The 26949-nt window shown below is 39.4% G+C and overlaps 1 protein-coding gene across 6 annotated transcripts in view; it reads right to left on the bottom strand.

The window, feature by feature from the left end:
- Positions 1 to 26949, bottom strand: part of LOC120413569 (tyrosine-protein kinase Btk29A) — a 210904-nt gene that overhangs the window by 85109 nt on the left and 98846 nt on the right. The window contains exon 2 of one of the 6 annotated variants that reach the window (XM_039574453.2): positions 23357 to 24288. The exons of the other annotated variants lie outside the window; for them this stretch is intronic. Coding sequence (XP_039430387.1) covers positions 23357 to 23489 — 133 coding nt within the window. The 5' untranslated portion in view covers positions 23490 to 24288. The remainder of the gene's footprint in view (positions 1 to 23356; positions 24289 to 26949) is intronic. 6 annotated transcript variants of the gene reach the window in all.

The following is a 26949-nucleotide window of genomic DNA, read 5'->3' as shown; positions in this document are numbered from 1 at the left end:
CCGCCATCCCTCCCAAAGATCCATAAATAGTTATAAATCCCATCATCAATAAATCCGTTAATGGCCGATCCACCATGGATCATTCATCAACGCCCGGGCCCGTCATAAAGCTTAGAGGAACTCCCGGAGGAATGTTCGCTCCCCGTTCGTCCATTAACCTGGCGCAAGCTGCATCGCTAATGCGATTCCGAGATGATTCCGTGGAAAAAGTGGCATAAAACGGGTGCGCAGCATTCCGGTGCTGGCGTCTCCCGGAGCACTTGGCGAGGCCACGTACTATGGCCGTGAAAACGTGACGAGCTTCGAACGAAAATTTTCTCGTGCAACCATCAGCTGAAGCGGTTTCGAGGGAAAATCGTGCGAGAAAAACTGGTGGAAAAACGCCCCGATGTAGGCAATGCAGGCGAAGTAACGCCGCACAGTGGGGCGAGGTGGCAATCTAGCGGGACAAAATTAATAGCGCTCTGGGGTTACGTCCTAGAGCTTCGGTGTCTTCAGCAAAGTTGTTCAGAAAAATCAGGGCTACATTTTGGTACTAAAATGTAGTTCCAATTTTGGCCGCATAGGTGGCGCTGAAATCTAACTTTTTCCAGTGACTTCCTAGCGAGTTGGTGTCTTCGACAAAGTTCTAGATCTCGCCAAATTACGTATAGTCACCGAACATGTCAAAATTCTCAAAAATAACTGCGTAAAGTTACAGTTAGTTTAAAAAATAGTTATAATTAAGCTATGAATATTCAGTCAATCTAGCGGGACAAAATTAATAGCGCTCTGGGGTTACGTCCTAGAGCTTCGGTGTCTTCAGCAAAGTTGTTCAGAAAAATCAGGGCTACATTTTTGTACTAAAATGTAGTTCCAATTTTGGCCGCATAGGTGGCGCTGAAATCTAACTTTTTCCAGTGACTTCCTAGCGAGTTGGTGTCTTCGACAAAGTTCTAGATCTCGCCAAATTACGTATAGTCACCGAACATGTCAAAATTCTCAAAAATAACTGCGTAAAGTTACAGTTAGTTTAAAAAATAGTTATAATTAAGCTATGAATATTCAGTCAATCTAGCGGGACAAAATTAATAGCGCTCTGGGGTTACGTCCTAGAGCTTCGGTGTCTTCAGCAAAGTTGTTCAGAAAAATCAGGGCTACATTTTGGTACTAAAATGTAGTTCCAATTTTGGCCGCATAGGTGGCGCTGAAATCTAACTTTTTCCAGTGACTTCCTAGCGAGTTGGTGTCTTCGACAAAGTTCTAGATCTCGCCAAATTACGTATAGTCACGGAACATGTCAAAATTCTCAAAAATAACTGCGTAAAGTTACAGTTAGTTTAAAAAATAGTTATAATTAAGCTATGAATATTCAGTCAATCTAGCGGGACAAAATTAATAGCGCTCTGGGGTTACGTCCTAGAGCTTCGGTGTCTTCAGCAAAGTTGCTCAAAAAAATCAGGGCTACATTTTGGTACTAAAATGTAGTTCCAATTTTGGCCGCATAGGTGGCGCTGAAATCTAACTTTTTCCAGTGACTTCCTAGCGAGTTGGTGTCTTCGACAAAGTTGTAGATCTCGCCAAATTACGTATAGTCACCGAACATGTCTTAATTCTTAAAAATAACTGTGCAAAGTTACAGTTAGTTTAAAAAATAGTTATAATTAGGCTATGAAAATTCAGTCAATCTAGCGGGACAAAATTTCTTAGAAACTTTGTCAAAATTACTTAGTACTTCGTCGCATCCGAACCAGTATACGATTCAAAAACTTTATTTAGCAATTCTATGGTAAGATATTGACATTTAGTTAAACTAAAAGTATGCAAAATTAAGTTTAGATAAGTTTTATATAGAATTTCCAAAGTTATATAAACATTTATACTAAGTAGTAAGTAAACTTTATATTCAATCCAAATTATTTTTTAACCAGTCAAAGATGCCTATTTGGAGTTGGGAGACTGGATTTATGGTGATATGTCAACAAATAACTTTATGTATGTTAATTTTTCGAAAAGTGTACACATTTTTTCGCCCCTTTTTTGATTTTTGTAATAGTATTTGTTATATAACTTTTTATTGAAACCATCTTTTCATGAGCTTTTTGTAGCAAAATATTCGGCATGAGTTTCTGAACAAAAAGTACTAGGTTTCTGTCAAACTTTAAATTGTTTACATGTTTCATCACAATTTGTGCATAGTGCCCAAGGGGTGTAAACATACTTTTTTACATACTGTATGTTTCAATGCTTTTGTCACCACCCCCAAATCAGAGGTAGAGCATATTTTTTCAAAAAAAAAAAATAAAAATCAAACTTTCAATGGAAACTTATGTGCAGTCAGCTGAAATCCATTTAAAATGAATTGCTCTGCGTTAAAAATAATTTTGTGCATGTTCGGGTTTATTTAAAAACAATTTTAATTTAATTAAATTTTAGATGAACAGTATCGCTAAAATGTTTTTTTATTGCCGAATCTTATATTTTTTGAAAATAATGATTGCAAATCAAGAGTACTTTTGTATAATATATTTTATAACCATTATTTTTTATTGAAATGTTTAAATTCTGGCTTGTAATCTCACTTTTTATATTTCTTTTATTTTTTTTTTTGCCTCCACTCGACCATGGCCAAAGTCTAATTGTTGCAAAATAACGTCCAAAACGTTACAATTTATTGAAAGATAAAATTAGGCCACTACATAAATTGTTCAGATTTTATGTCACCTAAAAATGGTCTCAAATTTCAATGAAAACACAAGAAATTAAACTAAATACCTTTTCAAACACCCAAAACAATAAAATAAACAAAACTGATAGACAATTGTTATTTTCTGTTTTCTATTATTTTTAAATACCAAAAATTTCCAAAAAATAACAGAAATTAAAAAAACTTCAAGTGATAGATAATTTTCAGTCTTTTAAATGAAAATAACGTAATTTCATTTTTAAATAACCAATTTTGTACATTTTTAAGAATTTTGACATGTTCGGTAACTTAACGTAATTTGGCGAGATCTACAATTTTGTCGAAGACACCAGCTCGCTAGGAGGTCACTGGAATAAGTTAGATTTCAGCGCCACCTATGCGGCCAAAATTGGAACTACATTTTAGTACCAAAATGTAGCCCTGATTTTTCTGAACAACTTTGCTGAAGACACCGAAGCTCTAGGACGTAACCCCAGAGCGCTATTAATTTTGTCCCGCTAGATTGACTGAATATTCATAGCTTAATTATAACTATTTTTTAAACTAACTGTAACTTTACGCAGTTATTTTTGAGAATTTTGACATGTTCCGTGACTATACGTAATTTGGCGAGATCTAGAACTTTGTCGAAGACACCAACTCGCTAGGAAGTCACTGGAAAACGTTAGATTTCAGCGCCACCTATGCGGCCAAAATTGGAACTACATTTTAGTACCAAAATGTAGCCCTGATTTTTCTGAACAACTTTGCTGAAGACACCGAAGCTCTAGGACGTAACCCCAGAGCGCTATTAATTTTGTCCCGCTAGATTGCCACCTCGCCCCACTGTGCGCCGGTAGCAACCGTTTGCATGCACGTTTCGAGCAAACTGGTCTGGTTGAGGGGGGTCTAATCAAAACCGATTCGACGAGGCACGTTTCGGTTTTGTGCAGCTGAAATTGAGAAAACTTTGTGCGGAGTTTGAACCGGTATGCAATTTTGAGCGAAAGATATGGAGCATTGCCGGATAATGAAACTTAACATGAATGAAAGAAGGTACTTAAACATGTCTTTGCTAATTTCGACATATTGTACAGTACACCACTTGTACTGAGTGGTTCGCTAGGATTCCGCAAATCCACTTTTCTTTGTATTTTTTTTATTTGAGTAATATGTAAAAGTTTTTTTTGAAAAATATCGAAAATCTGTACAAAAATATAGGTTTAGGTTTAGGGTTTTTAGCAAAATTGATTTTGCAATCGAAAAGTACTCAAAATTTATTTTTTATAAAATGTGCCGTTTTCAAAAGTAAAATTGAATTTCCAATCGAAAAGTAATTAAATTTGTTTTTTGAATAAAATGTACCGTTTTCATGTTATAGCTACTTTTAGGTTTAAATTTGCGGTTTTTTAAGGTTTAGGTCCGATTTTCAATATTAAAATATTGGAATTCATACGAAGTTTTCTGACCTTTTAAAAAAATAATTTTAAAAATTAAATATCAAGCTTAGCTTTTGAAAAGGACTAAAGATAAATAATTTTACTGATTTCATATTTTAGATCGCATAAAAAAATTTAAATGATTTTTTTATTAGAAAAGATCAGAAATTGCGCTAAATTTTCAAATTTCAACATTAAAAATTGGACTGATAGTTTACGAGATATCGTCAGTTAAATATAAAGGCTTATTAGGTGAAACTTTGAGAAATTCATTTTCATCGATTCGAATTATTTGTGAGGCTGTATCTCAGAAACTAATTGCCCGATTTTCAAAGTATCAGAGAGAAAATTATGAGGGAAATTTTCTCAGCTTTTCAGAAATATATTATGATATTTATTTCAGGGGTACTTTTCATTCAAGATTTGTTTTTTACTAAAAAGCTATAACTATAAATTTTATCAAAAAACTATGAAGTTATTTTCGATTGCAAATTCGATTTTGCTTTAAAAATGAAATTTTTTTTTGTCAGCATTTTCAATATTAACAAATACAATATTTTTTCAAAAAATCATATTTCTTAAACCATATTTTGCACCATCACGCTATATGAATAAAAAAAATTTTTACAGTCGATGAAACATTTAAAAAAATCCAAAATTTCAAAACTCGTATTTTTCAAAATGATTTTAAAATGTTTTTTTTTTGTTCAAATTTTATATATTTTCAAAAAAATAATTACTTTTTTTCAAAAAATCATATCTTCATATCATATCAAAAGATGTATTTTGCAGTCCTTTAAAGATATTTAAAAAATCGAAAATAAAAAAAAATGCATTTTGGAAATTTAACTTTAAATCCTAAAAAGTGAAATCAAAAAAAGGAACTTTTTATATATTTTCTGGAGAGACCTAATTTTAACCATGCAATCGAAAAGTACTTTACAATTGTTTGATAAAATGTACCGTTTTCAAGTTATAGCTACTTTAAGGTATAAATATTCGATTTTTTTAGGGTTTTAAATATAAAAAAAATGTTGCAAAAGCACCTCTGAGAAAAAAATTAATAGCTGTGAACTTTGCCAAAGACACCAAATCAATCAGAAAATCCCTTCTCAAAAACGAATTTCGTACATTTACATATCCATTGTGACCAGCCTCCAAAACTGTAGGGCAGGGGTGCTCAAAGTTTTTGAACAGCGGGCCAAATTTGATGCTTACATTAGCTTACGGGCCAAATGTGAAAAATCGCTCGAATGAATCAAATTAAATTACGTTGTTTCAATCTATTAGACTTAAAAATACCTGAATTATTATAAGTTTTCTAAATTTAAGGTATGTTTGGTCATTTTAGTCAATTAAATATTACGGAATACATAATACACATTTTTCCAATAGTGTTGTTCAACAAAAGCTTCTATTCTATTTGTAAAAAAAATATTCAAACAACAAAACTAAAAAATATATTAAAAGCTAATATTATTCGTAAACTTTTTATTTCATTTTCAATGACACAACAAATATAGAAACTATAGAACATATATAACATTATATCTGTTGTTGTAGATGTTTGTTTAAAGAATTTTATAAAGCACGGTCTGGTCAAGGTCGAGTAGTGCGAAAATATATTTCAATAATCAATCCTCCTATTTTAGTATTTTAGTATTTTAGTATTTTAGTATTTCAGTATTTTAGTATTTTAGTATTTTAGTATTTTAGTATTTTAGTATTTTAGTATTTTAGTATTTTAGTATTTTAGTATTTTAGTATTTTAGTATTTTAGTATTTTAGTATTTTAGTATTTTAGTATTTTAGTATTTTAGTATTTTAGTATTTTAGTATTTTAGTATTTTAGTATTTTAGTATTTTAGTATTTTAGTATTTTAGTATTTTAGTATTTTAGTATTTTAGTATTTTAGTATTTTAGTATTTTAGTATTTTAGTATTTTAGTATTTTAGTATTTTAGTATTTTAGTATTTTAGTATTTTAGTAATTTAGTATTTTAGTATTTTAGTATTTTAGTATTTTAGTATTTTAGTATTTTAGTATTTTAGTATTTTAGTATTTTAGTATTTTAGTATTTTAGTATTTTTGCTCTGCGAATTTTTTTCCAGAAATTTTATCTTTTTAAATGTTGCTTGAAAACCCAACATATTTTTTATGATCATTTAACAATTTTCTTGTAACATTCACGAGGAATCTTCTTTCCGTGCAACTACTCAAAAAAAACAGTAAATTCTCAACGGAAGCAAGGTTGAAGGTCCTTCTCCGCGATGTCCGTACGGTATACGTGATCACACTCGACCTCGGATGCTGTTATTAGAACTCTCGGAACCAACACCACCACCATCGAGGTGGTAGATCAGAACGATCGCAGTCAAATTAAGTGGCAGGTGCTTGCCGTCGGTAACTCTGCAAAGTGGCTTGGCCAAGCACTTTGGGGTTGAGTGAATTAGCGGTTTTTTTTGTGACGTCGATTTTTTTTCGTGTGGGGAATTAATGGTTCTTTAAAAAACATGATCGCTGGCAGCGGATGTGAGGATGCCAAAAGTAGTTAGAAGGATCATTAGAGTTGACATGTTGGAAGGGTTGATTCGATGGTGGCGAGATTACCGATAATAACATGCATTACTCGACAAAGTACAGATAATGATAGGGTGCATTACGATACATCCTTTGAAACGGTCAATAGGTACAAAAATCCTGATCTTTGCGAAGTTATGAACATTTCGTTATATCACTTTAACACGCGTAAGAGTGAACTGACATTATCAAGACAGCTTCTGTAATCCTTGACAGCTAAAGTTTAACTGCTTCTCCCGTAAATTAATTGAAATCACTTACATTCCTCATTCTGGCCATAAAGTTATCGCGCGCACACGCCAATTAGACTTACCTGAAACGAGAGATAAAAAAGATGCAAAGTTATATAAAGTATAATAATTCACCTTTACAGAATTAAGACTTGCGGACACCGACTCAACGGCACATGTCCAGCTCCGTGATAATTATGAAATCAAACACGAAATATGTCACACATTACTCTGTAGAATGACAAACTGCTCTGTCGGACTAATGACCGAAAAACGTGACAATCATCTTCGAGAGATGAGCTCTTTTTTTCTTAGCCCGGCTTTTGATTAGCATACCCGATGTGGCTTCTTCCTCCTACACACAATAGCTAGAGGAAGGGGAGAAATACAGGTTTAATCTTCTGTGATAAACGTTGATCAATCAGTTTGCAACAACAATCGTCGTTTGGCTGTGAATTATCGGTTCCAGCGTAATCGTAAACAGGTTCGATTGAAAAATTGAAGTCGTTTGAGGCTATAACTTAAGCCGGGACCGTGGTGTAGGGGTAAGCGTGATTGCCTCTCACCCAGTCGGCCTGGGTTCGTTCCCAGGCGGTCCCGGTGGCATTTTTCGAGACGAGATTTGTCTGATCACGCCTTCCGTCGGACGGGAAGTAAATGTTGGCCCCGGACTAACCTAAACAGGTTAGGTCGTTAGCTCACTCCAGGTGTAGGAGTCGTCTCCCTGGGTCCTGCCTCGGTGGAGTCGCTGGTAGGCAGTTGGACTAATAATCCAAAGGTCGTCAGTTCGAATCCCGGGGTGGATGGAAGCTAAGGTGTAAAAAGAGGTTTGCAATTGCCTCAACAATCAAGCCTTCGGACACTTAGTTTCGAGTAGGAATCTCGTAATCGAGAACGCCAAGGCAATGCTGTAGAGCGAATAATTTGATTTGATTTGATTGAGGCTATAACTTGAATGTGAACTTGAAGAAGTGAAACTCGAAGTCATCAAACTCCCTGAAATCAAAACATCTTAAATTGCGCAGAAGCGCGCGCCCGCGTGAATTTCACTTTGCGTTTTATTTCATACAAATTTTTACGAACCCCAACCAAGGGGACAAGTTTCCAAATAAGTCGTTACCTTTTCAGCTCGATCCTCAGTCTTCAAAACAAATGACTCATATCGGGCCGGCCAGGCAGGACCATCGGAATATCAATGAGCTGGGGTTGATCAAAATCGGGGGAATCCACTTTCCCTCGATTAGCATGTCGATCTCCTAACAGACCGGATGTCGAAGCCGTTCAATCAGCGGATTCTCGTTCTTCTCCCCCGAAAAGATCTCGAAAATCGGAAAAGTTCCCACCAAATCCGAGTCGGCATGAGAAGCCTTTGTGCCTCGAAAAACGGCTACAAATAAACCACATTAAGAAGCTCGTCTACATGCTTGGCGGCGGCGGCTGTGGATCTTGATCAATCAAACATTTACATAATCCATCATGTTTGTGGCGGCCGGTCAATGGTTACAAAGACGCTTGATGCGGGTTGGACAGAAGGTACGATTGCGATCGAGGGAAAGGGGAAGGGAGAAGTTTAGAAGATGAATGGAATCTAATCAAACTGCGACGTATTGATGATGTACGAATCGCTTGGGAAATGGAGAGATTGTTGGTGGTGCGATCAGATTCTGACAATTAGGATATTGATTGTGGTTTGGTTGAGCGTTTTAGCAGAATGCATTACTGTGAATACAAAGAGACGAGTTGTTCCTTTTAATTCCGCTATATATTTTTAATATCTTGACAGATACGTATTTCGTCTACTACTTGCAGACTTCATCAGTGTTCTGTTCTCGACTGAAGGTTCATCGCTGGTGTATCCGTATTTGTAGTTACTGTAGTACTACTAGGATATTGATGTAGATTGAGAAAGGGAAAGAAGTATTTGGTTGATTTCAAAAGCCACAGAATGAAAAAAAATAAGCATACAATTGAGGAAATATTTATACTATTTTCCTTGATTATGTCAGCATCTAGAGCTATTTCCCTCCAAATTTTTCCAAAAGTTAAAAGCGATTTGATCTTCAAAAATTATACAAATGATTCTATTTTGGGTCTAGTATCAATTTCTGACCCAAGCGTTGCGTAGATTATTTTGATTTCATCTTCGTACGCTTGAAGATCATTCCAAGAATCATTCTTTGGCAGTGTTTCCAGGTTGCCAGTATGTATTTTTTTAATATCCAAGGCTCTATGGAGCAGTGCGTGGCCGAATGGTTACGCTGTCCGCTTCGTAAGCGGACGATTCTGGGTTCGATTCCCATCTGCTCCAACTTCCATCGGATGAGGAAGTAAAATGTCGGTCCCGGCCTTGGTTGTTAGGCCGTTAAGTCATTTCAGGTGTAGGAGTCGTCTCCATGCCATAAGTACAAACAACACACCAAACCAAGCCTACTCCGGTGAAATCGCTGGCGGCGGTTGGAATCGCAATCCAAAGGTCGTCAGTTAAAACACTGGGGTGGAAGGTTCCTTGGAGTAGAAAGAGGTTTGGGTGCCCTCCCCATTCAAGCCTTCGGACTCCTAGGTTCGAGCAGAAACTTGCAATAGAGACCACAAAAGACCCGGGGGTCGTTAATTTTTTTTTTTTTTTCATAAAATTATTTTTATTAGGTCCTTTTCGGTACTGGGACCTGGTTAGGACCGAGTCGGCTTTTGTAATTACATTTGACTTAATAATTACAGAGGATCTTGTGTGTAAATGTAAGTGGGAGGGGAGCCGATTACCCGCGGCCTACTCGGGGTTAGTAGGGAAGGGTTGATGTTAAAGACAAGGCGTGGGATGGGAAGGGGGATTGTGTAGGGGTCTTGGTTGGCTCTTCTGGCCTTTGCGTTTTGTCCTCAGCCGCAACTCGGTGTCCAGCTGCTGGGGCGTTCTTGCGTTGCTTCCGGTGCAATCCAGAAACGACGGCTTTGTGTGAAGGCGAGTTATACTAACTGAAGAGAACTAACTGAAGGAAAACTAACTGGAAGAAAACTAAATGGATATTTTGGAATCTACGAGGAACTGATAGATCGGATAGAGAACATCAAGGTCTAGTTGAGATAACGCGTCTCGCATCGGGATTTCTGGTGGTCTTCCTCGGGCCCTGAGGGTATCTTTCAACTTAATTCTGTGAGCCTGGTGATCTGGACACGCCCATACGAGATGGTCGATGTCCTGATAACCCTGCCCACAGTCGCATAAGTTTGTATCACTCATGTTGATACGGTAAAGATGAGCCTTGGACGAGTAATGGTTCGACATAAGGCGGGACATCGTTCTGATGAATCCACGCGTCAAGTCCATTCCCTTGAACCAGGCTTTTCTTTGCACCTTAGGTCGTATGGAATACATCCAACGTCCCTTGGCGTCGTCGTCCCATTGTTTTTGCCAATCCAGGAGCGCACGCTGCCTCGGCAAACCGTAGCATTCTTGTAGGCTAATTGGCCTTTCAAAAATGTCTCCACTCTCAGCACCCTTCTTGGCGAGCAAGTCCGCTTTCTCATTACCCGGAATCGAGCAATGAGCGCGGACCCACACCACCGTGATGCTGAAGGACTGAGCCGCCAGGTTGTTTAAAGTCTTGCGTATTTCCGTGAGGAAAAACGCAGACTCCCTGGTCGGCTTCAGAGACCGGATAGCCTCAACAGAGCTAAAGCTATCGGTGAAGATGAAGTAGTGGTCAGGTGGCATGGTCTCGATGATTCGCAGTGCGCAGTAAACCGCGGCTAACTCTGCGACGTAAACCGAACTCGGGTCCTTCAGCTTAAAGAACAGCTGATAAGATTCATGATAAACACCGAAGCCCGTACAGCCGTCGAGCTTGGAGCCATCGGTGAAGAATCTGTTGTTTGGAGGAACATGGTTGTACTTTGATGCGAAGATCGACGGTACAACTCCCCGCAGAAGATGGTTTGGGATACCGCGAGTATCGGCTTTCATGGACGTGTCGAAGCCAATCAGGGTGCTGTTGGTTAACGGAGGCGTGCGCTGTACCGTTATGCTCGGGCTCCACTCCCACGATGACATAAAGTCATAGTATAGAAGCATGCGCCGAGACTCAACGTGAAGGTTCAGCAACGTTTCAAAGTTGTCAATTACCAGTTTATTCCTGTAATCACACCGGATCAGGAACCGGTAAGACAGTTCGTAGTAACGAGTTCGCAGAGGCAATACTCCCGCCAAGACCTCGAGGGTCATGTTGTGAGTTGAGTGCATGCATCCCAAGACAATGCGAAGACTTCGGTACTGTATCCGCTGGAGAACCAACAAGCGTGATTTCGCAGCTGACTGGAAGCAGAAACTGCCATATTCCAGCACCGAGAGTATCGTTGTCTTGTACAGTCGAAGCAGGTCAGAAGGATGAGCACCCCACCGGTTGCCAGAGACACTGCGCAGAAAATTAGTTCTTTGCAGGCACTTTTGCTTCAGGTAGTTAATGTGCTTCCCCCATGTTCCCTTTTGATCGAAGATGGTACCCATGTACATGAAGTGGTCCGACTGCTCGATAGTCTTTCCCGAGAGAGAAAGATTGAGCTGCGGCGGTTCATGCTTCCCCGTAAAAACGACCAGTTCCGTCTTCGCCGGAGAGAATTCAATACCCTTTTCAACTGCCCAATGGGCCAAGTTGTTCAGGGTATCTTGCAAGGGTTCTAGCAGATCGACTTCCTTCTTGGCAGCGATTGAAACCACTGCGTCATCTGCGTACTGTATAAGGGTGCAGTCTCCGGTCAAGCAATCATCGATGTCGCTGACGTAGAAGTTATACATGGATGGGCTAAGGCGTGAGCCTTGTGCCAAACCCATGTAACTTATCCGGGTGATTGCCAGATCACCTTGCACAAAGTGCATGTGTTTTTCTGACAACAGGTTGATGAGGAAGTTGCACATCGTCGGATTGAGACCGCTCCGCCGCAGCTTTACTCCCAACACATCGATGGAGACTGAATCGAATGCACCCTTGATGTCTAGAAAGACAGAAGCCATTTGCTGTTTCTTACCACGGGCTATGTCGATCCCTGTGGCCAGCAAGGCTAGACAGTCGCTTGTTCCCTTGCCTCTCCGGAAGCCATACTGCGTGTCAGACAGCAAGTGCTCTCGTTCCATCCATGGTTCGAGGCGGTCGAGGATCATCTTCTCCAGCAACTTGCGTAGACACGACAGCAAGCTGATTGGACGATACGAGTTGTGGTCGGACGCCGGCTTACCGGGCTTTTGAATGGCAACCACCCGGACCTGTCGCCATTCGTGTGGAATTACGTTCTGCTCCACGAACGTGTTGAACAGATTCAACAGACGCTGCTTGGCGACGTCCGGAAGATTCTTCAGCAAGCTGAACTTGATCTTGTCCGGACCAGGAGCAGTGTTGTTGCCCGTCAATAGTGCTATGGAGAGCTCTACCATCGAGAAGGGAGGATTAGCATCGCTCCCATCAACAACGTCGAATGATGGTTGTGTCGGCACCGAGTCCGGGCACACCTTCTTGGCGAAATCCAATATCCACTTGTCCGATTTTTCCACACTCTCGTTCGGAACGGAACCTCTACGCATGGCCCTCGCAACGCGCCACAGAGTGCTCATGGACGTATCTGCTGGTAGTCCTTCAACGAACTCCCGCCAGTACATTCGCTTCTTCCGCTTCAGAGTATTACTGTACCTGCGATCGAGAGCTCTATACCTTTGGAAGTTCGCTGGGGATCCACACTTGCAGAAGTCCACATAAGCTACAGACCTGGCCGCCGAGAGATCCGTACACTCCTTGTCCCACCAGGGAAGTGGAGGGCGCGTTCGGATGTATGGTCCAGGGACGGGTTTCGTCTGAGCTTGTAACGCACTGTCATAGATCGTATTAGCCAGAAACGCATATTCTTCAAGCGGTGCCAACCCAGCTCGCAACTCAACTCCAATGGAGACTGCCTCCGCGTACTGTTTCCAGTCGATATTTCGCGTCAGATCGTAAGGCATCTCCACCGTTGTCGATTGCTGTGGGCCATGGCTAACCAGAATAGCGATCGGCAAATGATCACTGCCACGAGGATCTTGAAGCACGTTCCAGTCACAGAGAACTGCCAAACTGTTGGAACAGAGCGACAAGTCGATGGCACTCGCCTTCGTACCGGACGTAGTTGGCGTTGGTGGTGTTGCAATCCGCGTAACTTGCTTGTCCCTGTTTAGGAGGGTCATCTGGAAGTCGTCGCACAGTTCATGAATCAGATATGCTTGAGGGTCTGTCTTGTGACTTCCCCACTCGGTGCTGTGAAGATTAAAGTCACCCAGAACCAGTCGCGGTGCCTGCAACAGCTCAAGCATACCCCACAACTTTTGTCGAGTTAACGACACCTGTGGGGGAACATAGACGGACACAATGCAAATGTCCAGTCCTCTGATCCTGGCCTGTACTGCGACTGCTTCGATTCCTCCTAGCTTCGGGAGCGTGACCTTTCTAAAAGTGTGGCATTTCCTGACCCCAATCAGTACGCCTCCACCTCTATTTGGTCCTGCCCTGCTCTCTGTGATGATGTTGTACCCCCGGAAAGCTGGCGTCTCATCTCCGATAAGAAACGTTTCGCTCAGCGCAAACACATCACAGTCCCGTTCGAATGCGAATTGTTGAAAATCGTTTAACTTGGGGGTTAAACTTCTACAATTCCATTGTAGGAAGGAGATGCCATTTTTCGTTTTTGGTGTATTACCCATCAAAGGAAATGAACGACAAGAGGGGCATCGTGGTAGCAAGCTGTTTCCCGATGTGTCTAGCGAGAGGCTCAAACCGCTTTATGATTAAACGAGTCGGTTCACTCACAAAAGAGCACAGCCATTCCACGATTGTGGAAAAAGGAAGGACTCCTTTGAAGGCATCGGTGATCGGATTCGGTTGAGGAACCGGTTTTAGGGGGATCTTTGGCAGCTTGGGAACGGGCTTCAGCGGCTTGAGAGGAATCGGTGCCGGCTTCGGTGTCGGCTTCGGAGCGGGCTTCGGAGCGGGCTTACCCGACGGACCGAAAGGAAAATCCTCCTCGAAGTTCAACGAGTCACTTTCCTTACCCTTGCCGCCAGCGGCTTTTGTGGACTTGGAAACCTTGTTGCGCTTCGGATTTGGTCCGGAAGAGTCACTTTCCTCGTCTCTCCGGAAGAGGACTTCCTCCTCGTTTTCCTCGTCCCCCGAATCATCTGCCAAGGGGGCGAAACGATTGGATTGGTTCGCCTGACTAAGGATTTCCGCGAAGGACTTCTTGGAGCGTTCCTTCAAGGATCGCTTCATCTTGTCCTCGCGCTCCTTGTACTTTGGGCACTGCCGAGTTTTGTGCGGTTCCCCGCCACAAAGCAGGCATTTTTCAGCCTGCTTTTGGCATTCCACGTCCTTGTGGGGGCCTGCGCACTTTGAGCACTTGCTCTTGTTGCTGCAGTAGGTCTTGGTGTGTCCCAACTGCTGGCAGTTTTCGCAGCTCATCACACGCGGAACGTACAATCGAACTGGAAGCCGAAGCTTGTACAGCTCAATGTAGTCCGGCAGAGCTGACCCTGCAAAAGTCACCCGAAACGAGGCAGAAGGAATGAACTTCTTCTGGCCACCCTCGGTGGTGACGTTGCCCAGTTGCCGGCACTCGAGTACCTCCACAGCTGGAAGTTTAGGGTTCTTGAAGCGTCCCACCGCCCTTGAGAGGTCGACAAGCGACAGACTGTCATCGGTCACCACGCCGTCGATTTCGACTTTGTGGGCCGGAATCCAAACACGGTACTCGACACAGAACCGAATGTCTTTCACGATCTGGTTAGCTTCCTCGGCGGAGTTCACGATCACGCTGAGCTTGCTCTTGTTCAGCTTAGTACATTGTACCAGCCCAGGATAATGGTTATGCAGATCTTTTGTGATCCGAACGAAGTTAAGGGGTTTTTGTTTGGGCCGGAAGAAGACCACCCACTCCGTCTGCGAGCCCCCCACGTACTGGCGAGCGCGAGCTTGAACTGGTCTTTCCTTGTCACCTGGTGGATTTGGATTTGGAGGTGGAATAGGATTCGGATTTGGCGGAATCGGAGGGGTTGGAGCCGGTGGAATTGGATTCGTATTTGGCGGGATCGGAGGGGTTGGGTTCGTTGGAATAGGAGTTGGATTTGTTGGGACCAGAGGACTTGGATTCAGTGGAAGAGCTGGATCCGGTTTTTGTGTTGGAGGGGAAGTGGGATCAGGTTTTGGGTATGGTTTCGGAGACAGTCGAGACTTGCGTTTCTTCGCCTTGCGCCCACCAGTGCCCTTCACAACGACCTTGGTGTCCTTTCCGTAGAGTTCCAACGCGGTTTGGTTAGAAGGCACTCCTGGGAGAGGATCAACTTCACCCTCGTTGTCCGTGTCCCAGTCTTCGGACTCGGACATTTTTTCCACCTGGTCCTCATCCGGATCCATGGTTGGAATGAAAAACGAAAGAAAAACTAATACAAAAGCTAATCAAGATTTACGCGAAAAAGAAAAAAAAACCCAAGGAAGAAGAGAAAAAAAATATGACTAACAAAAAAAAACTATGAGAAAAAAAAAAAAAAACTAAAAGCAAACAAAAAACTCGCCTTTCACACTCACCGCCGAACTGGCCGCACTGGCTGCCGCCCGCAGCGGGATGCGCGGGAAGCTCGTTTTCGCGCGCTTGTTGTTGTTGTTGTGCTGCCTGCTGCCAGCCACGTAAACAACGGGGATGTCTCCGACCTGGCCTGGCCGAAAACTGGTCCGCCGACCGCAGTCGACTCTCCGGGGCCGATTCCACCGACCAACGACCGTCTCTCGTCTCAGCTGCCGCCGCAGCCGCTGCTGCTCACTCCTCCTGCTGCTGCTGCTCGGATTCGGGAACTCGTTCCTTCTCCGCCTCTGCACCGCCGCCGTGTCCACGACGACCAGATTGTGGCTCCTCTGACCACCGGAACGGGCTTGTCCGCTCGCACACGCCTCGGAATCGCCGTGAAAAACGCGCCAAACACAACTCGATAGAGCACGAAAAAACACGACTACGCGCTGAGACTTCTGCCGGAGCAATGCGGGGGGTCGTTAATGTGGATGGTTTGATTTTTTTTGATTTGATTTGATTTTTTGTTTGGCCATTAGGGTGACCTACGCCGTGTTAGGGGGGTCCGAAAAATGGCAATTTTCGTCGATTTTCGCAAAAACCACTTTTTTAAAAAAATCATATCTCCGCGCCATATAATCCGATTTTATCTGTCCTAGACGCAAAAGAAAGGAGATTAGTTTGGCTATTTGAGAAAAATAGTAAGAAGTTTCAAAAATCTAGCTTAACAGATGAAAAGGTCGTATGAAAACTGAAAATGCTGTTTTGAAGGTCTCGGGACCAAAGAGCCTATGTCTGAGAAATATTTTTATCGGATTCCTTGGAAAATTTCACATTACATATCAAAAAACGGCAAAGTTATGTTTTCGATACTCTGAGAGACGATTTTTTGAAAATAAAAACTGGGTTTTTCGACGCACCACGCGCAAAAATGGGAAAATGACGAATACGGGAAAAAACGACTTTTTCACTAAAACACGGCGTACGTCACCGTAATGGCCAAACAAAAAAATACGGGACTAATTATTTCGGCCAAGGAACACACAGAAAACTTTTGAGCTCGATCGGAGAACTTTTTTTTCGAATCATGCTGTTTTCGTGAGGAATTGCTGAATATTTTTATCTTCAAAAAAAAAAAATCAATCTAAAATTACTCGACATTATCAAACTGCCAGATGAAAGTAAATGAAGGCAGCATGGTTTGAGAATTTTACAAGAAAATTCTAAGTTGCTGCCAAAATGGATTTTGAATCAACAACAAGTTAAATTTAAAACAATATATGTTCAAGTTTAATTTAAGTCTCCGAGCAAAACAAAATAAAAATTAGAAAAAATATGTATCAATTTGATTTAATTGTTATTCCTGTATTCTTATGAAAACGAATCATATAAAAATTATTATAATATGTTTAGTTATCAGTTCAATTTGAAAACAACACTTCTAATAATTTTTAAAACGTGTCAATGTTATGATGCGAAGGCCCGAATTTGAAAAAAATATTTTTCAGTTTAGTGATGGGAAAATGGTTCTTAACCATACAAAAATCATAGACTTGTTTTAAAAATTTTGATTTTTGGGTTATATATGGCCCATCAGGCCTGAAAGGGTTAATAAAGATAAAGCTGGAATATACATCTATTCTTCCAGTCAGGTCGAACTTATTAAAAACATATTTGGTAAAAACTTGTTAACCAATTCAACTTAATTTTTTTCAAAACACAACATAATATTTATTAGCAAAAAGTTGCATTGATTGATTGAATTAATTATGCTGTTTTAAGTAAAAAATTTAAATTTTTGTGCTTAAAAATGATCGAATTCAGATTTTTTTAAATTCATGAAAAAATAAATAAAAATCATTAGAAGAAGCAGCACAATATTACATTTAAAAAAATCCAAAAATACGTGTAAAACAAAAAAAATAACATTCCAAAAAAATTTAAATTGAGTGATAGTAAAAAAAAGATAAAATATCGAATCGGATAAAAAAATATGGTGCAGGAAATTTTATTAGAACAGAAAAACTTGCACGAAAAAGAACCAATGCAAGAACTAAATGCAACAATCAAACCATTAATATTTTACAAGTTTCAGTAATTTTTATACGTGTTTCAAATGCAACACACGATACTACGGCAAATTGTAAAAACGGCTCGCAAGGTTAATCTGGCTGAGGACCATGTACAACTTTTGTTAACACAAACAAAATGCAACCGTCGGGATTCAAACCCAGCCCCAACAGTAAGGCCAGGCGCCTTAGCCCGCTCAGCCGTCAGACCGATGATGAATGAAAAGGATGAACGCATATATGAGCTTGACATTTCGGTCAAGTAGGTTTCCCATACTGATGAGATACATATTTCAAGGTGTAATATTACATACAATTTCATGAAATGATGCAAAATTTATTTTAAACCCAGGCCTCTTACACGCAGCAGAATTACAACATTTTTTTTGCTGTGAATAGATATCAGAAGAAACCGGTCTAAAATTGGAAAAAAACTACATAACTTTCAAAAATATTTCAGGGGATCCCAACGTTCTTGGTTCCGCTTGAGTTGAGCCTGCGCAGTCATTTTGTTAATTTTTTAGGTCAGTGTTATGAATAAAGCATTTTGTGATACCTTTTGTTTCGAAATGCTACGGCATTTGTGGATAGTGCAAAACGATAATTTCATGGGGATCTTGGGGTGATTCAATTTGGGCCACTCTCTTTTAACCCACCCAGCTGTTGTTCCGACTTCTTTTCGATTTTTTACGTCAAATGTCAAAGAATGACCCATATCATTTTGCTAGTATTTTAGAAAACACGAATTTCGTTCAGACCTCTGCTTCAATTACAACTCATTACACTTTCAAACTAACTTTCAAGTTATGACTTAAGGTACAATGTAATAAAACGGCTGAGCGTTTATTTCTTTCAATGGATTGTAGTCGTTTTGCTTGAATTTTGATTGAGATCGTGAAATCTGAAGGGGGGAGAAGTAGTCGACGCAGCAGCAACGGGGAAAGAAATGAGCTGTTAAAGATGTTTTATTGGGCCGTTTCCAGGTATTTTTATGTGTTTTATCCGCAAACAAAGACCAAACACAACACAAGCAACTTCAGAAAAGCGGCCTTTTAGGCTGTTTCCCGCCTGAAGAGAGCCGAATGATTAACTCCGATCAAGTGGTGAGTGATGGGATCGGGGGCAGGTTTGAACGATCAGTTCAGGAGCAGTCCCTCTGAAATGGGATCTGCGGACAAGTGGTTTACCGTACCGTGGGTTGACGGTGTGTTGTTCGGTGAACAAACCCAAGTCACACCGCCTAACTGTTGCTCCTGCTTAAAGATCTTCTTCGTTGATCCTGCAGCAGGTCGCCGTCATCGTTATGCAGGTGATTAATTGCTGTCCAGATCTTGGCTGCAACCGCGCGCCGCTCTCATCCCGCAATCAATCGAATCGGTCAAAAATTTGGCCCGCCCCAGGCCAAACTGCATCTCTCGAGCTATGAAGCGAGGTTTGGACCAAGTGTAGCAGAGGAATCCAAATAAAATTAGAAGAAGGAAAAAACCAGCTGCCGGTTGCAGCAGCAGCAGCAGTCGAGCGTAGTTTTAATGACCACGTGATAAATTGAGCTAGATAAAACGCTGCGCGGGATTAGGTTGCTCACGGGCAGCACATGTGTTTCCAATCGAAAGTTTCACGATATTAGCGGTCATAACAGGATCCCTGCCGAGTTCGGAGTAAAGCTCCGCCGAAGGCAGGGCTCTGGTTTGGGGGGTTCTGCACGTGGATGAATCAGCGGCAGCGCTTTTTGTGGAGAATTCCGGCAAGTTCTGGAAACAGGGCCGTAGATTATCTGTCCAGAGTTCTAGGCGATACCTGGATCACAATGGTGCTTTGGCCTTGAGTGCTTCGTGAACAGCTGGCTTCAAATTGGCTCTAAATGCTCATACAAAGCTAACATACCAATCAGCTCTCAGGTATTGAAAGGTGATGATGATTGTTCAGCGGCGGTATGACAACATCGGAATCGTGAGAATCCGCTTTCGGTGAAGGTCGTCATACCTTCGAAAACAAAGGGACTTCATTCGCTTGGAGAATCCTCCGAACCTTCGACAGTCACAATCACAATGCAAAATTGATGGCTCAATGACACCACCCAGTTGTCGGCCGGATCAATAGGAGGTCTTGTATCCATTCCCAATGACCGATATTCACCTGGCTCAGTTAGGCCAGCAGTAAGGAGGTATTGTATTGACTTCAGAGAAGGGGGAGAGATTCCGGCGCACTGATAAGCGCGATCCGCGTGCGCGCCCATTTGCGGGACATTTGCTGCGGTTAACGGTTATTTCCATGCGAGGGGAATGCAACAATGTGGGTCCGTGGTTTCGGATTTTGTTGTCGATGGTCGTTGGATGGGCCCTTCGGAGCGCTTAATGGAGGAATCTAATAATAGGTGGTAATTGAATGATAATCGATTTTACGTGGATGTTTAGGCGTTTTGCTAATATGAAGGTAAATGGAACATGTTTGGATTTTATCGGCTTCTTTATAGTTTTGGGTTTTTAAAGGAATTACACAGATATAAGGTTTATAAGTTCAATTACAGGTATTCAATGAAAGTAAAAAACTACTCTTCCATTATTAGCTGTATCATGCAAATGAAACATGAAATTCGAATTAAAATTAAGACTCAAACCAAACAATTTCTATGCAAATGAATTTGATAATTTTGGGCCTTTCTCAAAATCCTGGTCATTTTTTGGTCAATAACTCTTCTTCTGCATGAAGATAAAGCTGAGCTAAGCTTATTCTAAATTATTCAACCGTGAGTAAAAAAAATATGGTATATTGTCAAATTTCAGCTATACACTAAAACATTTGTTTTGCACAACTTACACTAAAACATTTGTTTTAATCAATCAAGAGAATGTGATTTTAATTAGATGAAAATTGAGATTCTTGCTTGTTTTGATAGTATTAAGGGCCTACCGAATTTGAGCAAATTATTTAAATTTTATTGATGATCATTTATTTGAGTAACACCGAAATTTGTGAAAATTGAAGTACTTCATATTGAAAACATGAGGTGCCCCTGTTGCAAATAATGTAAATTGGATTATCTTTCCGAGCCGCGATTATCCGAAGTTTCAATTATCCGATGGTTTGTATGGGACTCCGGATAATCGAATCAGGTACAATTAGTATTTTTTGAATTTTCTTGCTTTCCATATCAAATTTGAGTTCTGCGACCCCATTTTAGTCAAGTTTGAATAGATGATTGCCTTTTAAATTACAAAATGCATTTTTTCAATATTTTATAATTGCCATTTTGGATATTTTTTTAAAGGTCCTATTAACCATAAAATCATTTTTTTGCTTTTTGGGGTTTTTTTAAACCGACTTGAGTCAAAGGTATTCAAAAACATTTTGTATATACCCTTTCAAAAAAAAACTATAGATATGTTGTTTATTTAATTAACGTGACTTTAACCATCAAATAATTTAGTCTTGACTGTATAGTCTTTGAATTTTTGATTCACGAAGTATTGTTTGATAATATACTCAAATAAATAATATCAAATTCAAAATTATACATTATCTAATTTGAGTCTTTTCAAAAATTAAAAAAATGAGTAAATTTTTTGGGTTTTTTGCAATACATTTTTTTTCAAGTTTAAATCTGCAAGTAATTTTGCGTCATTTGATTGATATTGCAATTTTTTCACATTTGAGTACTTTCAAAATAAAATTAAAATTAAAGTATACAACATAAAAACTGTTTCGAAATGACAACCGATACAAATCTATTTCATTATTTTGATCTAATGAGACCGTTGCAAATAATTTTCATAGTATATTATCCTCCCCATCCAGAGAAATCGATAGAAAAAAGTTGTTTTCAAAAAAAAAAATAATAAAAATATAAGTCTAATCAATTGAAAACAATCAGAAATACATTTTCCTACGCGAAAAATTATATCAATCATGTTTAAGATCATTTATAAATCTTGTTATAAATAAAAACTTATTTTTGTGAAATTACAATGTACAGGGCCAACAAAATGTGCGCATAATTTTTTTCGTCTTTTTTCCTTTTTTTAAGCGCATATCAGATTTGGCACCATTCTAAAGTTTACCTCAATGGATGCCATTTTAAGTATGAACAAAAAATACAAATTGTGGGAATTCAACTTTGCCTAAGACTATGCAAATTCCTTTTTTTATTTCAATAGGCAATTGAACAGATTTTGTGCAAATAAAGTAACACAATTGAATCTTTTCGAAGCAGTCTCACACAGTTATAAAATTATGGTACTTTTAAATCATGAAATTTAATAGAGGAGCAGTGCCAGAGAGTTCTTTCTAAATATTATTTGAGGATTTTTTAAAATAAATAAGCATCCTCAAATCAAGAGATTTTTTCTGAAGGCTACTATGCGCAATAGGTTGCCCAGACAAAATGACCCTGCATCTGTGCAAATTTTGAGCGAAATTGTTTGAGATTAATCAATTGATTAATTGATACCCGAGCCAAAAGCTGATGAAAAAAAAAATCATACGAAAATGACTTTTTTTAATCGCTAATAACTTTTCAGGATCGAGTTTCACAGCTTTGGTATGTTCTACAAAGTTGTAAAGCATTAAATTTTCGATAAGAATCTCACTTGTGGAAATATTTGGATGGAAGTAGCGCACCGTGCAGATCAAACTGTAAGAAAATTGGGTTTTCCATACATTTTTTCGATTTTTCCCATACAAACTTCACATTTGAGTATCAATGGGTAAATGTTGACCGATTTTGCTCATATTTGGCCCAGAGTTTTAAAATAGCCCAAGGAACAAAATTCAGCTTGTGGAGCGAGGTTTTGAGGAAAAGTCCCATAATGCGCAATGATACCGTCAAGGACCTTTGGAAAAATTAGGCGAAAATGTAACATTTTTGAAGATTACAATTTTTGTTAGGGTCTTTTTACAGAAATTTTAAACATACGAATGTCACAGTCAGCACAAAAATTGAAAAATATTGGGCGTTTGGACCAATAGAGACTACGAATCTGTCTAAGACATTCATCAAAAAATTAAGACAAAAATCTTTCACCCATCGATTTAGGGAAAACCTCATGCTAAACAAAATGTTTTTAAATTAAATAAAAACATAGTAAAAAGATTGAAAGAGATAAATCTGAATACTACACGAAGAATTAAAACACCACTCATTTATGTAAATTTTGCACCGATTTCAATCTATCGACAACGAGTCCCACCCAATAAACAAATTGAATTGATGAATATTTTTCCAACCTTCACATTCTCTTCCAGGTCAATCCGCTGAAGTAAACAGCAGCAGCTTCCGACATCAGCATGAAAAACACCACGCCAAAAGCGATGCAACAGCGATTGCAACTTTGTTGCAACCGTTTCGTCGCCGCCGTGCTGTCTTGTCTCATTTGGGATCTAATTTTGCTTTATTGTGAGGTTTTCGAAACTACTGGGTTTCGAAATCTTAGATATACAACGTAAAACCAAAAAACTCAGTGCATTGTTGCCACACGTCATACAAATTTTCCCAACTTGTCACATAGCATACATTTATTGCTATCAGATTTAGTTAGTCACATTTGCATTCCCTTCAAATGTTATATTTTTTTATGATACTTGAGACTTTTGGAATCGGTTAGGAAATCAAATTCTTTTTGTTATTGTTTGCACAGTTCGCTTTTGTTTTTGTTTATTCAAGGTCAAATTTTCTAGAAACGTCAAAAATCGACGTGCGATAAGATAGCACGACACGACGCTTAACTACCCTCTTTTAGCACTGCGCGATCCCAATCTGATCCCGCCAAAGTCCTCTTCGATCGCTGCCTCGACACTTTTCCCCGACTTACCGTGCTTGTTGCTAAAGTTGGCGGTAACATTGTTCCAGAAGTTGAGTCGACAGCCAAAGACGCGCATCTCCTTAACGCGCTCTTTCATATTCCCAAGGACACTGGTTTCGGTCAAGCTCACGCACGGAATCATCGCACGTAGCACTGCTCCAGGACCGCCACGACCTCCTCCACCTCCACCACCACCACCTTCTTGACCACCTTGACCCAGGGTTCTACACACTACCCGTCGTGGGGGTCACCGCAAAACCGGATCCCTGCTACGGGGGACTTTCTCACTTTCACGATTCTACGACGGGACCGCCCGAAATGTTGGTCCAAACTAGCGGAAGTTCGCTCGCGGCTACTTCACTTCTTGGTTGATACGGTCATACTACCACGCGCACACACTTGCTGGGCGGCCGAAGTGGTTCAACCTCCTTTCAGCGGCCCTCCGCGCACAAACACCAGAACACACAGTAACTGCTGAACAACAAACACCACTACACTCTGAAGATCGCGCACACGGCACACGACCTCCTCGTCGGTGGGGACCCCAAAACAGGTTTTTCGAGAAAATCACTTTATCTTCTACACACTTCTTCGGAGCTTCGTACACTTCTTCAACGCGCACTTCTTCTTCTTCTTGTTATTCTTCTTCTGGATGACCGAAACTAACTCAACGGGCAGCAGCAGCTGCATCGACCCAAGTCATCGCCAGGTTCGCCGGCGTGAATCAAATTATCTTCGGGAAGTCGGCGCGCGGACACCTCTTCGGGAGTTGCGTGCCGCGCTCTGGATGACCGATTCGGGATGCTCTCGATTTTGTTTTTACTTCTGGTACCGCAAGTTCACGGATGATCGTTCAACCCGCTGAAGAGTCGGTAGTTGTTGCCTTTTGGCACGGCGTTAAAAGTCAAACAAGTGCGTGTACGTCAAGTCAGAGACAAGTTCTGTGGAAGAAACGGGTGAGGGGGTTCAAAAGGGCTTCCACGGAGGGCTGTGAAGTGTGCCCGACGAGGAGGAGGTAAGAACTGGAACACTGCTCTGCTATGGTCTTATCGTAATGACGGGGACGGTTGCTGCTGCTGTGTACTGAGTGCATTCCTAGACTCTGGAGAAGGTAGGAGGGTTGCGGGGCAGTTGCGTTAAGATAAGGAGATAACAGGACGACAGGTATTTGGAGCGGAGTTGCATCATTGAAAGGGAAAGAAAGTGAGAGTCGAGAGGATTGTTTTGTCTGGCTCAACGGCACAAACTAGATGCTTATACGATGTTGTTTAAACTGTCATAAATTTTGGTGATTCCACAAACCAAAAACAGACCATATTTAAGCACAACTAAATATAATTTAGTTGTGCTTAAATAAGGAACTCTGAACCATTTTAAAAACCAAATTTGTGTTGCATTTTGTGTTTTCCAAGGGCTTGAAAATTAAAAAGTTTTTAGAAATTGAATTGAATTTAATTTCTAAAATTTCAATATTCAATATTTAAATTAAAGAATATTGATCAACAAGATAAAATAACATTTTTATCAAAGAATTGTTTTTTTCTGTTTTCTATCCTTTTTTGAGTGATGTAAAAGTAAACTTAAGAATAAAAATTAGTTTTCATTAGTTTTTGTTGCTCCATCAATCATATTTGGACAAAAACAAGATGATAAGGGCATATTATGTTGATATGCAAGGTGATAGGTGTAAACCTGCATATAATAACATTTTATACTGAAAATTTAACATCTCTTAAAGAAATATTTATCTTGTATAATTATTCAATTCAATTATATAGAAATGCGAATATTTTAAGTTTTTCAATCTAACCGGAAAAGTTTCTACGGTATTATTTGAAAATGTTTCATACAAGGCGTTAAATCGAATTACCTGGAAACTTTATATTACATCACAATTTTAAATATTTAACAACCAGAAATCTTTTTTTTTTTTCAAGCATCGTGAAAACAACAAGACACAAAAATAATAGAAACAAAAAGCTAATATTTAAGTAAATTTTAAGTAAAAATAAGTTAAAAGTGGAACTATTCATAAAAATTAAAAAAAATGTTTTATGACTCATAATTAATGGCTTTCGCACAAAAAAGAAGTTATTTTATGTTGTGGTCTCTTGCCCTAGTTTTTTTAAACGAGGGAATAAAGATTTTATTATTATTCGATTCATTCTTCTCAAACTTTCGATTATTGTAAATTTGCTAATTTTTCTCAATATGCTTCAATTTTGTATAAAGTTTGTAAAAGTTTATAAAAATTTGCAAAATTTTAAAAAAATTGTAAAAATATGTAAAAGTTTGCAAATGTTTGTAATAGTTTGAAAAAGTTTGTAAAAGTTTGTAAAAGTTTGAAGAAGTTTGTAAAAGTTTGTAAAAGTTTGTAAAAGTTTGTAAAAGTTTGTAAATGTTTGTAAAAGTTTGTAAAAGTTTGTAAAAGTTTGTAAAAGTTTGTGGGTAATTCTCCGCCAACTCACACAGCAGTTGCCCCGACCCCTCTTCGATTTGCGTGAAACTTTGTCCTAAGGGGTAACTTTTGTCCCTGATCACGAATCCGAGGTCCGTTTTTTGATATCTCGTGACGGAGGGGCGGTACGACCCCTTCCATTTTTGAACATGCGAAAAAAGAGGTGTTTTTCAATAATTTGCAGCCTGAAACGGTGATGAGATAGAAATTTGGTGTCAAAGGGACTTTTATGTAAAATTAGACGCCCGATTTGATGTCGTACTCAGAATTCCGAAAAAACGTATTTTTCATCGAAAAAAACACTAAAAAAGTTTTAAAAATTCTCCCATTTTCCGTTACTCGACTGTAAAAAATTTTGGAACATGTCATTTTATGAGAAATTAAATGTACTTTTCGAATCTACATTGTCCCAGAAGGGTCATTTTTTCATTTAGAACAAAATTTTTCATTTTAAAATTTCGTGTTTTTTCTAACTTTGCAGGGTTATTTTTTAGAGTCAAACAATGTTCTACAAAGTTGTAGAGCAGACAATTACAAAAATTTTGATATGTAGACATAAGGGGTTTGCTTATAAACATCACGAGTTATCGTGATTTTACGAAAAAAAGTTTTGAAAAAGTTGGTCGTCATCGATCATGGCCGTTCATGGTCACCCGCGACAGACACGGACAACGAAACAAAGAGAAACGCAAAAAGTAACTTTTTCAAAACTTGTTTTCGTAAAATCGCGATAACTCATGATGTTTATAAGCAAACCCCTTGTGTCTATATATCAAAATTTTTGTAATTGTCTGCTCTACAACTTTGTAGAACAACACGAAATTTTAAAATGAAAAATTTTGTTCTAAATGAAAAAATGACCCTTCTGGGACAATGAAGATTCGAAAAGTACATTAAATTTCCCATAAAATGAAATGTTCCAAAAATTTTTACAGTCGAGTAACGGAAAATGGGAGAATTTTTAAAACTTTTTTAGTGTTTTTTTCGATGAAAAATACGTTTTTTCGGAATTCTGAGTACGCCATCAAATCGGGCGTCTAATTTTACATAAAAGTCCCTTTAACACCAAATTTCTATCTCATCACCGTTTCAGGCTGCAAATTATTGAAAAACACCTCTTTTTTCGCATGTTCAAAAATGGAAG

The sequence above is a fragment of the Culex pipiens genome, chromosome 2, assembly GCF_016801865.2.
Source record: "Culex pipiens pallens isolate TS chromosome 2, TS_CPP_V2, whole genome shotgun sequence".
Taxonomy (NCBI): domain Eukaryota; kingdom Metazoa; phylum Arthropoda; class Insecta; order Diptera; family Culicidae; genus Culex; species Culex pipiens.
Note: the sequence above shows the minus strand (reverse complement) of the source record. Positions and strands in the feature narration are given on the sequence as shown.